The sequence below is a fragment of the Manacus candei genome, unplaced genomic scaffold (assembly GCF_025592945.1).
Source record: "Manacus candei isolate 608988 ecotype Guabito, Panama unplaced genomic scaffold, ASM2559294v1 h1tg000017l, whole genome shotgun sequence".
NCBI lineage: Eukaryota > Metazoa > Chordata > Aves > Passeriformes > Pipridae > Manacus > Manacus candei.
This window is the reverse complement of record NW_026138065.1, coordinates 6,190,893-6,204,167: the sequence shown is the minus strand read 5'-3', so window position 1 is coordinate 6,204,167 and position 13,275 is coordinate 6,190,893. Positions and strand designations below refer to the sequence as shown.

General features: G+C 41.9%; 2 protein-coding genes across 20 annotated transcripts in view; one reads left to right on the top strand and one right to left on the bottom strand.

Moving 5' to 3' along the window:
* The window catches only part of SDCCAG8 (SHH signaling and ciliogenesis regulator SDCCAG8), a 106,613-nt gene extending 95,896 nt beyond the window's left edge, over nucleotides 1-10,717 (bottom strand). For 4 of the 8 annotated variants that reach the window (XM_051783325.1, XM_051783318.1, XM_051783317.1 and 1 more), the window contains exons 1-3: nucleotides 10,097-10,339; nucleotides 1,628-1,792; nucleotides 1,431-1,513 (exon numbers count right to left, since the gene is read on the bottom strand). In XM_051783325.1, the coding sequence (XP_051639285.1) occupies nucleotides 1,431-1,513; nucleotides 1,628-1,792; nucleotides 10,097-10,163 (315 nt within the window). In that variant the 5' untranslated portion in view covers nucleotides 10,164-10,339. Of the gene's footprint in view, nucleotides 1-1,430; nucleotides 1,514-1,627; nucleotides 1,793-6,340; nucleotides 6,434-7,436; nucleotides 7,648-10,096; nucleotides 10,342-10,631 lie in introns of those variants that run through there. The other 4 variants (XM_051783322.1, XM_051783319.1, XM_051783320.1 and 1 more) reach the window with 4 other exon arrangements.
* Nucleotides 10,718-10,769: 52 nt separating this feature from the next.
* The window catches only part of CEP170 (centrosomal protein 170), a 99,710-nt gene continuing 97,204 nt past the window's right edge, over nucleotides 10,770-13,275 (top strand). For 11 of the 12 annotated variants that reach the window (XR_007903990.1, XM_051783797.1, XM_051783798.1 and 8 more), the window contains exon 1: nucleotides 10,770-10,912. The gene's annotated coding sequence lies outside the window, so the exon portion shown is untranslated. The remainder of the gene's footprint in view (nucleotides 10,913-13,275) is intronic. The other variant, XM_051783788.1, reaches the window with a different exon arrangement.

Here is a 13,275-nt window from a genome sequence, read left to right as displayed (position 1 = left end):
TATTCAGTAGCCATCAGGTATTTCAGTGTAACTCAAAGCAAAATGTTAAGGTTATTGATAATCTAAGTTTGCTTTCCTTGAACTGTGGGGAACTGGGTTCTTCTTATACAAGAAGCATTTCTGTAGTGTCCAGTAAATCACCAGAGAAGCTCGTATTTTATAAGGGTTTGCGATTTTTTTGGTGTGTGCATGCTTTTGCACTTTCACATTTTTTTGAGCTTTACACTTCGTCTGTCTTCAGAACACTTTCACATCCTATCTAGCATGCAGGTAGAAAACAGCTGCAAAGGAGAATAAGGATACCACTTCACAGAATGCCTCTTACTGGAAACTTCAAGAGGAAGAAATGAGACAATGCCCTATCAATACAGTATATTCCCATTTTTTCCTCTGTTTATTCATCCATTCTTTAACCCACTCCCTGAAAGCACTAGCCCATGTTCCTTAAATAAAAGTATTCCGTTTTCTGAATTTTCCACTCTACTAAAACTTCCCAATACAAGTAGAAAACTTGACCAAAGGTGGAATAAAAGATTGTTTCCCTCCCCTCCCAGGCTAAATACAAACGGATACTGATTCACATCATGCCAAGGTCAACCAACCATCATTCCCTTGAGCTACAAAACACTAACTCTTTCCTATGCCATTATGAGGCAAAACACCTGTCAGGACAACCATATTAAACTCATGAATTTTAGAACATTCAGAGAAGTTAACTTTAAATCACATTTCTCAGGGTCAAGACAGTAGAGCTAGGCTCTTTACACAGGCTGACAGCAACACAGCAGGAACACAGCCTTTAGATTATTCTGCTGTTACCTCAACTTTGACAGCAAAGAGCTGCTTGTCTTGCTTAGTATAAACCAACAGTAGCCAGTGAAGGCCGTCAAAAGATAAAACTGTAACATCTTTGAATTATTTTCCCATAGAGATGCTATTGACTAGCAGCTTCTGTGTAGTTCTGCTGCAAGAAAGCAGAACCTAGAAGCCCTTGTAAGGGTATAAACAAAATTACACAGAAAGCACTGCATTTCTTACATGAACACTTCTAATCCTTTAAAGAAAAAGCATAGTTGCAGCATAAGAAGGCCATTGAGAATCCTTGAGGTACAGTCAAAGGAAAACAGAGGCTGCTTTTACAGAAATTTTTCTACATTGTTTATCCCAACTGTTTCCAAAACAAAAAGGACGAATAACCCACACTGTATGATCAACAAAAAAGGAGAAAAGTCTAACCCTGTATTATAGATTCCTTTTTCTTTCACTGTGGTCATAAGCATACAAAGGTCTGGCCATAGCATCCTCAATCTCCTGTATTTAAGAACATAAAAACGATTCAATGCTTCTTTTTCTCCCTGTATGCTATAAAAGTGTTCTCAACATGCATGCCATTCATTCAAACAACACAAAGGAAACCAGAAGAAACATACACAGAATGATGACTTCCTTCTTGATGGAGAGACTTCACTTTCCATTCTCTCTTGATGTTGCAGCAAAATTTTAAGTTGATTAACTAGGAAGAGACAAAAAAAACCCCACCATTATAACAAAACATAATTACTTTTTTCAAATAAATTAGTTTAATTTCTAAAAATTGTTAAATCATTTGCTTTCAGGGTAATCTTACCTGCATGACTGTGCTGCAGTTCCTGCCTGGCCGCATTCCCACAGTCATCATTTTCCCCATCCGCATCATCAGTGCCCTCGTCCACAGAGGACTGGTCAAATCCAATGTCATCCTCACCCTTTGCCAAGGCATATTTCAGTTGATGGATGCTTTCAGTAGCACGTTCTGAAAATAAAAAAAAAAAGTAATCACATCATTAGCCACAATAAGCAACATAAAAGAAAGTATTTACTGACTGATATTTTAATTGGAAAAAACATGAGAGAACTAAAAGCTTTCAGCATGTGTCTAGCTTGACTACTTGACCTAAACTCAGACATTGAAAGCAATTTCCTAATTCAAACAGCCAAAACAACTACTATATTTACAAAATACTTGCTAAATATTTACTAAATATTCAAAGACGCAGCTATAAATAGCATCTTAGCCCCTCAAGACATTAGGATTCTGCAGCAGCACAAATAATAATATATCCGACCCTAAAACATTTCCTAACATACACATTTTTTATACTTTTCAATGAACCTAAAGCTCATGCTATATTTTATACAACATGGAGGAGTCAGAACCAGGAACAATATTTTTGCTTTCTAATGATGCCACCACAAATTACAAAGCAATGTATCACACAACAAAACAAATACCTAAGTATACAAAATAATAATTCAGCAAACTGAGCCAACATAAAAGTTACTTAGTAAAGACTGATGACTTCTGAACAAGTGGGAAAAATAAATAACAACACTATTCTAGGAAAAAAACCCAAGACACACAACAGAAAACTTCTTTCCAGATAAATACAAATATTTTCAAGAACTGACTTACTGACAGTAGTGGTCTTTTCTAATGTTCAGTATATTTTTTTCTTATATTTCTTTTTTAAGCTGACTTCACAAAAACCCAAAAATTTGCCAATCATAAATGTCATATCCCTCTGGTACAGTTTAACATTTCCAATGTGCCAGAAAATAGACTTGAGAGATCTGTAGCTGAGAGATGACAATCGAATTGGAAGTCACAAAATGCGGGCTTGGTTTTAGATAATGACATGTCTAGTTCACACCACAGGACCTCAGACAACTCACTTATTACTTCTTTCTTTCAACTGCCCGTGTAGTTGGAAGATGAGTATTTCATTTCACTTCCCTTTAAGCAATGTATTATACTAACTAGAAAAGACAGAGTAGTAACCTAAGTAGTATGGCTTCATGCAATGTTCAGCAAAGCAGGATCTGCTGTAGTACCAAGTGAACCAAGAAAATGACCTGTACATCAGTCACGGAGGGTACACACTTGGCGAGACAGTCCTCCAACAAAATTCACAGCCACTTTATCAGGAATACAGGAAGACATGTTTCTTTTACATTTCTCCTAAGTAATGTCACAGTCACGTACGACTACCAATCAAAACTACACTAAATCAGAAAAGTTCCATTAATAGTTAACTGTTACTAATTTAAAACAAAACAAAAACCCACACTCTCAAAACCTCACTTGACTTTCAGAAACATAAAATCATAGCCATTTTCTTCATTTAGCCCTAAATTCTTTGGAGGGCTATTCTCCCCTAAGACTATCATACATGAAACATTTAGATATAAGTGCCCACAGAACAGGAATTTAATTCTTGTGAGCCAAGTTTATAAGGTAACATCTTCTACTGGAGTAACTGCTACATCTAGAAAAATGGTAACCTTTGCAACACACATCCTTAACTTGTTTTTACATGCTTGTAATTTCTAAATTGATATGATGCATAAGTAACTGAAAATATATTTTTGTCACTGGCAAAAAAAAGTTTAAACAAATAAGCACAGTTTATTTGTTATTCTATCTATTTGTTAGATAGAATTCAGAAGACATGCCTCAGAGTATAACATATGTTGCTGGTTACAAATATTAATAGCTCCTTTCTTCCAAAGGGAAAGGTAAATAGCAGTTCAAGTCAGAACACAAAAGCTAGATATGTATTTCTGCCTTCACTTTATCTATCAAGTTCACATCATCCTGACTGAAGCTTGGAAATTGATTTTTTTGCCCACTCTAATGATTCTCTCTACTTTTTCGGTCTTCTTCTCTGCTTGGTTGTAACTTACCAACAGCTTATAAAATATAAATAACCCCCCAAAAGCATTATATTTAAGAACATGGTTCTCAGTCCAGAATGCTAACCATCACTCTCCTTTTAGCAAAGCAAATTTTTAATAAAAACCTGACCAATTTTTGACCTATTAATCTTCTCTCAGCATTTATTTTTAAAGTCCAGTAATCTTGTGGCTGACATCATGTCTTTTGATTTTCGGGTACTCCATCCTTTAATAAATTTAATGCAAAAGAAGACGTAAAAGGTACATTTCAAACAGTCATAATTTAGTGTAACAAACCCCCAACACAGTTCACAAGGCAATGACTCAAAAAAGAGGGGTTAAGGTCAAATATTTCTCTTTTGGCATATTTGTGCTATTCATCCTTTCTTAAGCATTCCAAGATACTATGAGGGTGGGAGGGCTAATTGAGAAATGCCAGAAGTATCTCACTGATGCAATGGCTTAGATATTTAGCAAACTATGTTGCAACTAGTTGTTGCCAAGAAATGTTCAATGTCATATTTTGTGGTGTGATATCTGATAGCAATAAAGTTCCTTCATTTCCCTATTCACTGTAGATGTCTGTCAGAGAACCTGAGTATCAATATTTGCTCCACAGCCAGTGACAAACAACAATACAAATCAAACCCATATATATCAAACCCATCAAAACTAAACAAACCCATATATATTGTTTTTTCCCAAACTTCTCTTTGTCTTTGTAATATCAAAGCTTTTGAACTCAAAGGTAGTACTTGATCCACAAAGACAACATAGATCTTCTTACACCATGTACTCTTCTCCCATAAAATATACAGGGCAGTCAGTAACAGTGAAACACATTAAAACCATTATCAATGGGACACTGATGTCTATTTTTTTTTTTTTGACTACTCTTTCCTGCCTCTGGAATAATGTCACCACATTCTTGAAAGCTTTATCAAGTATTTGCTTAAATGTCTTAAAAGCTTGCCTATTTCCAAATCACAAATGTTGCTGCCATAAGCAAACCACTCGCCACTGAGAAACTGGGAGTAAGGAGTTCACGATGGTGTGGCTTTACATACAACAAAGAAGACTGGAACTGGATGCGTAAAAGAGAATAAGCACATTAAAGCACTTTTTTTTCCAAAGTAAGGGATGCATCATTGAGTGGAAAGGTTATGTTTGTTGTTTCTGCCAATGTAAAAACATTCTTTTCAAATATGAAAGAAATTGAAAAAACCTCTGTGGATGAAAACTACTGGACACCAAAGAACCTTTGCTTAAAGACAATATGATAATTTTTAATTAATTTAGAAGTAATTAATTTTTATGTGCTCCCACAGTCAACTTAACTTTTTCATTTAGGCTACTCCTGTAAAACTACGTTTTACAGAAATAGGACCTCAGTAAAAACATACTGCAGAAAACTGCTCACATGCAGTCCTACGATTCACATATCAAAATCAATCAGCATCTTTCTTTTCTACATCTTAACAAGACTCTACAAATGAAATCCAAACATGTATTCCTGTTCTATGATAAAACATCATTGATGTGCTTTTTTCTATAGGAACAGCTGAGGATATAATAGATATTGGACTCATGTGGGTCAAAACTTAAAAAAACCCACTTGTTTCTTTAAAACTCTTTGGTTTTCAGTGTTTAAAGGATCTGAGACAATTATGAAAAATGGCAAGCTAGCACCCAAATCTGAGGGATCAAACTCAATACATTAAAAAAAAACCAAAAACCAATTTCTCCATAAAAATGCTATCAAGTTGTCAACTATCATATATGAATCCCAGGCAGTACGTGCCACAATGGACAGGTAGACAACTTATCTAACACCTTAGCAATATATAGAAAGAAATATATTACTGCTTATTATTTCAGAGACAGAAGCAACCAGCAATCCTAATCCAAGATCAAGGCCTATTATTCCGGGTACAAAGATATTCCTACTCCTCAATTCATCTAAACTTGAATGCAACTCTGGACTAGATTAAGTTCAGTTAAGCATAATGCTTTAGACAAAACCAATAGAGCCATGACTGAAACATTAATTAATCTTCAAAAACAACATGACATATTCTACATGATGAATAAAGATACTTCTCTGCCCTAAAAGAAACATTGATAACTACGGTTATTTTCTGTACTCATTGTAACTACAAAATCTAAGTATTACGCCCTGAAAATATAATATAGGTATCCTTTTTCCATAGAAGTATCTTTGTATAAATATAAATGGCAGATTTTTTTTTAATATAGGAATGTCAATCCTACTACTGAACAACATTTTTTTACATTGGAGGCACAGTAAAGATACACTCAACTTGTCAAAAAAAAAAAAAAAAAGAAGACAGAAGATAAAGTCAGAAAAATCTGAAGTAAAATATAACATGAAGAGGTAGCTGTACCTCCAAAGTAGTAATCAGCTTGGGGGGAAACAAAAATACTTTAAAAAAAGAATTAAAATAAAAACCAGTGTAAGAATAATTTGCCGCTGAAGTGAAAACAGAAAAAAAACCAGAGAAGGCATTGAACCGGGTTAGCATTGCCTGAACAAGAGATGTTTTTTCAGATACTGCACAAGACTGCTTATAAAGAGTACTCCTTTAAATGAAAGCACCAAAGTTACCTCATTCATGAACTCGGAAATGCCATAGAAAATACTCTGGGAGCTAATGGAGAGTTTAGCAAAGGAACCAACCATCCAAAACAACAGAATTGCCTGAAAGACATGGAAAATAACTCCAGCTGGTAGAAGCATTAAGCGGCATAAATTAAAGAAAACAAACTACAACTGTATGAAAAAGTTGCCATAAGTCTGTCATCTAAAGCTGACAGTCCAGTTCTAGTAATGTTTACAGGAACATGAAGTTACTGGCTATAAATTCAATAAACAGCTTCGCTTTCTGATATCTCATGGTTCCCAATCAGAAAATGGTCTTAGAAAGTCAAAGAAGAAGGAATTACACCAATTCTTTAGGCCTTAAAAAAAATTATAAACTTATGTGAAACAGTTAACTGACAAAACAGACAATTAGACAAGTTAGTGAAAACACAAAGATTATGACCATGTACCTCTTCTGAGATAGCACTTCAGCCAAATGCTGAAAAATACTGAAACAGTGAATTTGCTTGTAAGTGTTTTTTTGGTTTTTTTTCCATCCTGGAATTTACTTATCATTCTGACATGCAGCTATTCTTCTTCATTGGTTGCCAAACATAGGCATGCTACCATGCTAGGTAACATACTATATGGCAATTTTGAGACTAAAAGTATCCTATCAATTACTACCTGTGCTGTTAGGATATTACATGCAACAATGAGCAACCCCAGGCTGTTCATTAGCTAGGCCTCAAAGTCCCAAGATGCGTGTAATGCTCAGATATTTCAAAATAATGAATCCTTTTAATTTGGTTTCTTGGACTTCATTGCTGCTTTGCATTATATGAGAACTAGGTGGTTTTTCAACACAGTTTTACCAAATTACCATCTTTAAGAGAAAAGTGTTCTCTGGAGCTGCAGTATTCATTGCCATGAGTTCCTAAACCAGCACTTGCCTAAGGTATAGAAACCCTCATGTGTGAAAGACTCCCAAGCATTTCCCAGTTCCTTCTGCCAGATTCTCCACCCTTAAATGAACATTTTATGTTCAGAAGAAGACTTAGAAACAACTACCTAATAAAAATAAAAAGCCTAAGCAAAAAACTTTGCAATTATAGATTACCATTTAGAGTGTAACTCTTGGCTGGTTCAGTGTCACAGTTAAATTGGAGAGATGGTAACTGGGCCACATGCTCATTTTTCCTAAGATGACTTTGCCTTCACATCTCTCCTGATTTATTTTTGGAGTCGCATAAAGCAGCCACAACATAAAAGTTTATTTGTAGAAGTCCTATATTTTCATCAGTTCCTCTTACAGTTTGCATCTTCGTTCTCTGAAATTATATAGGATACTGCACTCAGTAACACAGTGGAATACAGAACATAATTTCCACAATTTTTTAGGGCAGATTTACAAGATGACTGTACCTAAAAGGGAAGGTCTGCCCCTCCTCTTATACTGTCTCTGGCCCAACAGCGAGCCAGTGCTCTTTACTGAAGAGGCAGAAAACTCAGCATAAAAAATAAGTTAAATGTTCTCTATTCGAGGAACCAGAAAAATGCTAGAAAAAAAGAAGTGGGCTCTACATGGTCTTCTCCATTTAATTCTGCTGGGAGAAAACTAGAAAGTAACAGAAAGGCATCACACCCTGCTCTTGGCAGCGGTGTAGTAGAAGGCCCATTGTACATTCACATTATGCCTGTAAATTTTTAGTTATTAATATGAATACTATAGCACACCATTTTCTTTCCTTTACAAAATACCTCTACTCCCTTGAGAATAACTTTTTATTAGAAATGTTATTATCTCCTAAAGTTTTTAAGGTTCTTTTGGAATGATCTCAACTGTGTGAAAGTTAACACAGTAACCTAATAACCCCAGCTGTAAAAACACCACCCTCTTAACTCATTACTACACACAGCATTACAGACTTTCATTATACAAAGTCTACACTATTTAGAAAAAGCTGCATTATAGAATCTTTGTTATTTTATCAAAGTCACTCTGTTGGGTTCTAAGATTAGTCAGGTCTTAATCAGATTTTTTGGTCCAGCTTTCTGCCCTTTGGCCACAAGACACAGTTTACTGAACACTTGGGCTCCCTGTCTTCTGAGGGATTTCCCTTTGCAACAAAGGCACTGAAATAATCAATTGCTCTTTGAGAACTTATACACCCATCCCTCAAACTGAGTAAGGCTGTAAAATGATTCTTCTGGTGTCCAGCATGGGTGGTGACAACCTGTTGCCACGTGTCAGCCTGGGCCCAGATAATGTCAAGCATTACAGGCAGTTTAAGAACGCTGCTTTTTGAAACCATCAAATAACGCCCAAGGTATGCCACCTGAAATTTCAGAATCCAGATGACAGGAACAATAGCAGTGCGAAGAAGAATCTCAAGCTGTACAACTATATAAGAAAAATAGGTAAAGAATCAGATTTAACCACTTTGAGAGTCATCATCATGGCTAGGCTTTGTGAACAAAGATTTGGGAAAGCTCTATCCACATTTGTTACAGACACGCTGGTGGCTTATGAGGCCAATAGGAGACAGACTTTGAGAGTAACAGTGATCTGTTTGTCCTACAGTAAATTTCTAACAGTGATGATGTGAAAAATGCTGCACAGCTCAAAGGAGTTAAAATTGCATATCACTGAGAAATAAAGAGGTTCTTTGAGAAAGATAATGGAACTTAGGTTATATCACCGTGCAGTGGGGTTATGTTTGCAACACCTGAGTGATTTCTACTGAAAGGCAACCCTAGATGTATGAAATCAAACCTATCTTGGCATTGTTTAAAAAAAAAGTCCTTGTTTTCAAGAATGTAAAGGGAAACAGATCACCAGAAGTTCAGGTGCTGAAATTATTTAACAAACATAATGGATCCAGCGTAAAGGGATCCAGTTAAAGATTAAATGCAAATAAGTTGTATGAACAGAATACATGTCCAACCATTAGATATGATGAGCTCTAATAGTAGTCTTACACACAGTTGAACAGCCTTGATAATCGTCATTTTAGCTGTTCCACCTGCAAGTGTCAAGCAGCATTACCACCCTGCCCACTTCATCAACAGGTGAAGTAAATAGAAATTATTCTTCAAATTTCTATCTTCTGGAACAAATGAAACATATCTTCCACAGAAAGAACTATGCTATTTCAAGAACTTGCTAAGAATCGAATAGTTATTGAAAAATATAAATAGCATCACAACAGGTCGTGTGTGGGCACTGTGCCCAGAACACAACTTTTTGCGTCAAATGGGGTCACACCCACAAACTACCTAGAGGCTTTCGTCAGAATTTGGACACTTCCTCTGACTAGTCAGTGATTATCTGAAAGCCAGTAAAGCCCAGGTGTCACAGCTGAGAGACTGAAGTGTTCTCTGCCAGGGTATATACCTTGCTTCATGGACAAGGCGACTGGTACAAAAACAGTCAATGACGTGGGAAATAATCACTCCCATTATAATTAGTTCGTGCAATCCGATGCCTCAACGGTGGCCAAAGCCCTCACAGGGAGCAAAACCCCACCCGAAGCAGCAGCGGCCCCATCCAAGCCAAGTTACGATGGGACCAGCACGTGTCACAGCACTCACAGCCACGGCCATCGGCCGGAGAGGACCAGGAGCAACTTCAGTGCCGCCGCCGGGGGCCGCGCCGCCTCACCCTGCCCGGCCGCTCGGGAGGCGGCGGGACGGCGGCGCGCCAGCCGCGCACACCAGGGCAGGGGCGGCCGGGCAGGATGGAGCGGCTCGCCCTCACCCCGCGCCAGGGTCGCTCACCTCGGAGGCGCCTCTGGTACCGCTCCAGGGACTCCTCCAGGGCGCGCTCCCCGCGGGGCGCCCGCATCGGGACGCCGCCGCTCCCGGGAGAGCCGCCGGCGCTGCCCCCCACACCGCGGAGCCCCAATAGTTCCACTCGTCCTGCCTTCCCGGGGAGGGCTCCCAGAGGAAGCACCTGCGCAACCCCCGCGGCTCCCGAGCGCCGGCCGTTCACGCCAGCCGCCCCGCGCCGCAGCCCAACCTGGCAACGCGGAGAGCCCGCCACGCCTCCGGGCGGCGGGAATGCCGCCGCCAGGACTACACGTCCCGGCATGCACCGCGCCGCGAGGGGCGGGACCCCGCCGGCCTCCCCCCGCCCACCCCCGGCAGCGGTGGGAGGGTGGTCGCCGCATCCTCTCTCCCCTTTGTTGTGGATCGCGGCCGCGCTCACGCCTGCGCACAGCGCAAGTCCGCCCGCCCGCGCCCTCGGGCCCGCGGCGGGCGCAGCGCCGGTCCCATCGCGGCCGGGGCAGATCGGGCGGGAAGCGGCATTTACCTCCGGCCATCGCCCGCTCGGGGGGCGCCCGGGGCGCGGGCAGCGCTATTGTCTGCGGCCGCGCAAGCGCAGCGTGGCCCTGCCGCCGCTCGTCCGGCGGCGCATGCGCAGTGCGGGCAGCGCCGCAGTGCCCGTTACCCGCCGCTATGTGCAGGGAATAACGCCGGGGCCGTTGCCAGAGGGACACCGAGCGCTCCGCCCCCGCATCCCGCGGGATGCCGGCTCGCTGAGCACCCGCTAGCGACGGCCCCTCCCCGGCGCGGCGAAGCCTCCTCGGAGGGGTGAGTGAGGATGCTGCTGCTGCCGCCGACGCCGCCCCGGGGTGCGGGTCGGGCGGGAGCCGTGGTGGGGAGCGGGGCCGCGATCGCGCTGTTGGTCCGCCCGGTGCCCATTGTGCCAGGCGGCCCCGCCCGCCGGGACCGGGAGGGCTGCGGCCGGCGGAGGGGGACCCGGCACGGTGTGGGAACAGTCTGTCAGCTCCCCTTCCCCCGTCCCCGCCGGGCCCGGAGATTGCTCCGCGCCCCCGCCTTCCCTTCTCCTTCGGGCCGGGGGCGGGGGATGTCGCCGCTGCCACGGGGCATCGCCTCAGGCGGGATGCGGGCGGCGCCCCCAGATCCCACTGCCCGCGTGTCCCTGCACCTTTCCGCCTGCCGGGCGCCTCCGGCACACCCACCAGGGCCTGGGGCTGCGCTCCTGCCTCCCCTCCCGGGGGCGGATTTCCGTGATTCCAGCGGAGACCTTGCCAGAGGTTTAATTTTTTTTTTTTTTTTGTTGCCCCCTTTCACTGACCGCCCCGGGGCTGGAGGCGGCATGTTTCTCCAGATTTAAAAATCAGTGACACTCTTCATTTGAGATGCGGCGTTTCCCCCCGTCTCCTTTGAAATAATGTCTTCTGGGAAAGGATGATGGAGAAAATCTGCGGGTTTTGCCTTTTCTCCTATTGCGTATTTTCACCCCACCAGGCGGGTCCCCTGCGCTCGAAAACACCTTCCCGAAGGCGTGAGCTTTTCGCTCCCGGGGCGCTTTCCCGGGGAAGACGTGGAATCGCGGGTTTTTGTCCCCGGTGCCGAGGGGCAGCGCGGGGCCCACTTTGTATGGCGGCCGCGGGGCCGAACGGGTTACTGCGCTAACAAAAACCCGATGGCGATTCTCGGCAGAGAGCGCGGCGCAGCGGAGGAAGCGGGAGGGGAGGGGAGGGGAGGGAGGGGCGGAGCGGAGCGGAGCGGAGGGCGCTCCCCGGGCCGCTCTCCCGGTGCTCCCGCAGCTGCCGGGCAGCAGTGCCCGTGCGAGCCGGGAGCGGGGATGGCCTGCCCTCGTTGGTATTTTGAGGGCCTTGTTAAGATGAGCCAACAATTAGCCCATCAGTGCTTGATGGAAAAAAATGGGATGTAGATGCTTATGCTGATGAGTTGCAGATACGTAAGGATCGCGTTCTTGTGACAGGAGATTAGGTAGCATCCACTGATCTGCACTTGGAGGAAATTATTTTCTTCCCTGTAAAAGCAAAGGTGCTCATAAAATATTTAAGTACTTTGAAAGAATAAAGCCTGTTCTATTGCTGCGATGATCATTTTTTTTGCTTTGAAATGCCATTCAAAGCATTGTGACAGTGTTCATGGCCTTGGGCTTGTGTCTATAATGTGATGTGTGGGATGGGACAGTTTTTGTAAACTGAACTAAGACATGATTAAATATGCTGTGATTTCCTGTGATTAATTTCCTCTGGGAATTACCTTATGTCCAGATGCTGAGAAGTCTGCCTTACTGAACTCTGCTAATATGAAGACTCCTCAACTTTAAATTTTATTTAATGGGGGAGAAAATTTAAACATAAACACCACAAAGAAACTCCCTTTACTCTTGGATTATCATTTTCTTAAATTCTTTGTCACCTTCATGTAAATGTTTTGTTGTTGTTGACTTTTTTCCCCCTTCCTTGTCTGAAGGAGATCAAGAAGGCTAGCTGAATAGAGAGAATATTGCAGCTGGGGATACACAGGATTTTGTCCAAATCTCATTTGTAATAGATAGATAAAAATAAACATTCTGACATATCATTTGTTACCAAACTTTTTTCATCGTGGTAGTACATTTATTTGGTTTTTTTGACCGTGTGGTAGGTTTTCCCCATATCTATTCTTTTGAAAAGAACAAGGGGTTCTTCCTATATTGTGCTTCATCGGCTGTAATGGACTTGATAGGCAAAATTTTTTAAAAATTCCAGTGATAATATACCAATCAGAAAAGATCCAGCTTGTGAAAGTGAACTGTCAAAGGCTATGTTCAGTTGTAGGTGGGAGCTTGGAAGCTTCCTCAAATGACTGGAATGAAACCCAAGGCATGAGTAGTTGCAGACATGGATTTTGCAATACCATTTCCACTTTTTGCAAATGCAAGGAAAAGGTATTTAATGTATATCGATACCATCAGATCTCCTCGAGCCTCCTAAAAGGACAGTTTCCGTGTTAACACTGCTTTTCTTAGCTTTGCAGGCAGAGTGGAACTGAGATAGAACATATTGTTTTTACTTTAGCTAGAAAGTAAGGAAAAACTGTGAAATTCTGGTTTTCCTGTAGAAAATTCTGAACAAGGGAGTCAGGCACATGGAATCCATGAAAATAGGAGAATTGCTACAAGTAAATTC